General features: G+C 62.7%; 1 protein-coding gene across 1 annotated transcript in view; it reads right to left on the reverse strand.

Moving 5' to 3' along the window:
• Positions 1-2,093, reverse strand: part of ELMO3 (engulfment and cell motility 3) — a 7,130-nt gene extending 5,037 nt beyond the window's left edge. The window contains exons 1-10 of the mRNA XM_010851049.1: positions 2,051-2,093; positions 1,864-1,904; positions 1,692-1,764; positions 1,448-1,498; positions 1,087-1,256; positions 902-1,001; positions 648-799; positions 488-566; positions 309-359; positions 69-223 (exon numbers count right to left, since the gene is read on the reverse strand). Coding sequence (XP_010849351.1) covers positions 69-223; positions 309-359; positions 488-566; positions 648-799; positions 902-1,001; positions 1,087-1,256; positions 1,448-1,498; positions 1,692-1,764; positions 1,864-1,904; positions 2,051-2,089 — 911 coding nt within the window. The 5' untranslated portion in view covers positions 2,090-2,093. The remainder of the gene's footprint in view (positions 1-68; positions 224-308; positions 360-487; positions 567-647; positions 800-901; positions 1,002-1,086; positions 1,257-1,447; positions 1,499-1,691; positions 1,765-1,863; positions 1,905-2,050) is intronic.
• Between the last annotated feature and the right edge of the window lie 21 nt (positions 2,094-2,114).

Here is a 2,114-nt window from a genome sequence, read left to right on the forward strand (position 1 = left end):
TCCCGCTGCTCCTGGGGTCATTGTTGGAGCGGTGGCAAGATTGAAGATTCAAAGCCAAGCTCCGGCCAGCCCCAGCCTTCTGCGCGCTCAAGGCACCTACCTGACTGTAGGGGTCCAGTGGTGTCCGCATGCGTGGCTCCAGCAGCCCCAGCATCAGGGCCTGCAGTACGTACAGGTGGTGAGCCATCTCGTCACCCAGTGGCGCTGCACTGTGGATGATGTTCTGAAGGACAGCCAGTCCACGGCTGTGAGCGTGGGCTTCCAAGGAGGGGAGTGGGGAGGGGTCTGCCAGGCCTGGTCCTTCCTACCTTGTAGATGAACTGGCGAAGGTTTCTCTGCCACAGGTAGTCGAGCATGTGCTGGTGGGTGGGAAGGGGGCTTGAGTGATTTAGCCCCACCACGAGCGCCCATTTTTTCGGCCCGCTGCTCTGAGCACAGCACCCACCACCTCCTGCCCACCCCATCCAGTCACTGGATGGATGCCCACCTTACGTTCTGCAGGGGTGGCCCCCTGTAGCAAAGCTGTCAGCAGTGCCATGGCCTTGGTTTGCAGCTGCTGGTTCATCCTGGGTGAAAAGGAGGGCTCAGCCGGCCATCCAGGGCCCAGTCCTGCTCTCCTCTCTGGTCCCCCACCTTCAGACACTTACACCTGTAGGTGCACCAGCAGCCTGTCTAGCGGCACCTCGCTCTTGACCAGCTGGCCCAGGGTAGGGCTGCTCAAGGTCACATTCTCCAGCAAGCCCAGGGCCAAGGGCTGCACAGAGGCATCCATCAGGTTCATGTTCACGTAGCACACCACCTTTGGCGGAGCAGAGGCTGTCACCACCTCATCACCGTGGAAGGCCAGGCCCTGACACCTCTCCACCACCCCCACCTGTTTCCCCGAGAAAAGCCCACCCACCTTCCTAACAAAGGGGATGCTGAGTGTCTCCCAGGACACCACGCCGTGCTCCATAAGCTCCAAGAAGGCCCTCAGTGCAAGGGCCAGCACCTCTCCTAGGCTGGAGGGACATCGGAGGCTGAGCAAAGCCAGACCAGGATCCGCGGTCCCACTGTGTCCCCCGCCCACCACAGCCCTGGGCTCACTCGTCCCCATCCTCAATGATGGTGCCCAGTCTCTGAAGCCCATCACGGCTGATGACCTCCCGGGCGAAGGTCAGGTCCGGGGCCAGCAGGAGGAGGTGCCGCAGGGCTTCCCGGCGCCCTTCACGACTTTCGCTCTGCAGCCCCCGCAACAGCCGCTCCGCCTCGCGGTCCTGGCGGAGTGGGAGCAAGGGCAGAGCACAGGTGAGGAGGTAAGGAGAGGGAAGTGGGGGTGTGGGGACGCGGGTATCCGCTAGGTGGGGCACTTCTGGGCTGGAGTTGGGACTGGGCCCCCGGTCGCCAGGTGCAGAAAAGAGGCACAGCAGAGGGGCAGGGAAGGAGGGCGGGGTCGGAGGGGCATTACTGGGGCCGTGCTGAGGCACAGGATGCTGCCATTCTTGATCTCCATGCGGTTCTGGAAAAGATGGCAGAGAACGGAAAGAAGTCAAGAAGAGCCCTAAGGACTGGCTAGTTGGGGCTGTCAAGAAGGGAGGATTTGGGAGTCAGTAAAAGATCAGGTTGCAGAGAGTGGGACGATGACTGCAAGTCGGAGCCAGAGTTAGAAGGGACCACAGGGTGGAATGTGGGGCAGAGGGGAGGGGACTCACGTTCTCGGTGATGTATCTCCGGTGCCCATCCGCAAACTGCAGGGCATAGCGCTCAGAGTGAGGCAAGCTCCACCTGCAGGCAGCAGAGGCTCCGTGAGGCAGGTAGGGGGCGCCCTCTCCCTCCTGCCCCGCCCCATCCCCTACTCCTCGCCCCCGCGCGACCCGCACTCACGCGTCGCACACCTCCTTCAGCACAGCAGCCAGGGGTTTTGCCTACAAGCGGAAGAGTCACTCACAGGACGGGAGTGAGAAGAGGTTGCGGAGGAGCCTGGGGAGGGGTGGGGGTGGGCTATTCGAGGGGAAGGGGGCGACCCGAAGGTAGGTGGTGGGGTGGATGGAGGCCAGCCAGGCCTAGTGACCTGGTCCAGCTGGATGAGCTGCGGGATGGCGTCACGCATCTGGACGGCGATCTTCACCACATTC

Source organism: Bison bison, unplaced genomic scaffold (genome assembly GCF_000754665.1).
Source record: "Bison bison bison isolate TAMUID 2011002044 unplaced genomic scaffold, Bison_UMD1.0 scf7180017864297, whole genome shotgun sequence".
In the NCBI taxonomy this organism is placed as follows: Eukaryota; Metazoa; Chordata; class Mammalia; order Artiodactyla; family Bovidae; genus Bison; species Bison bison.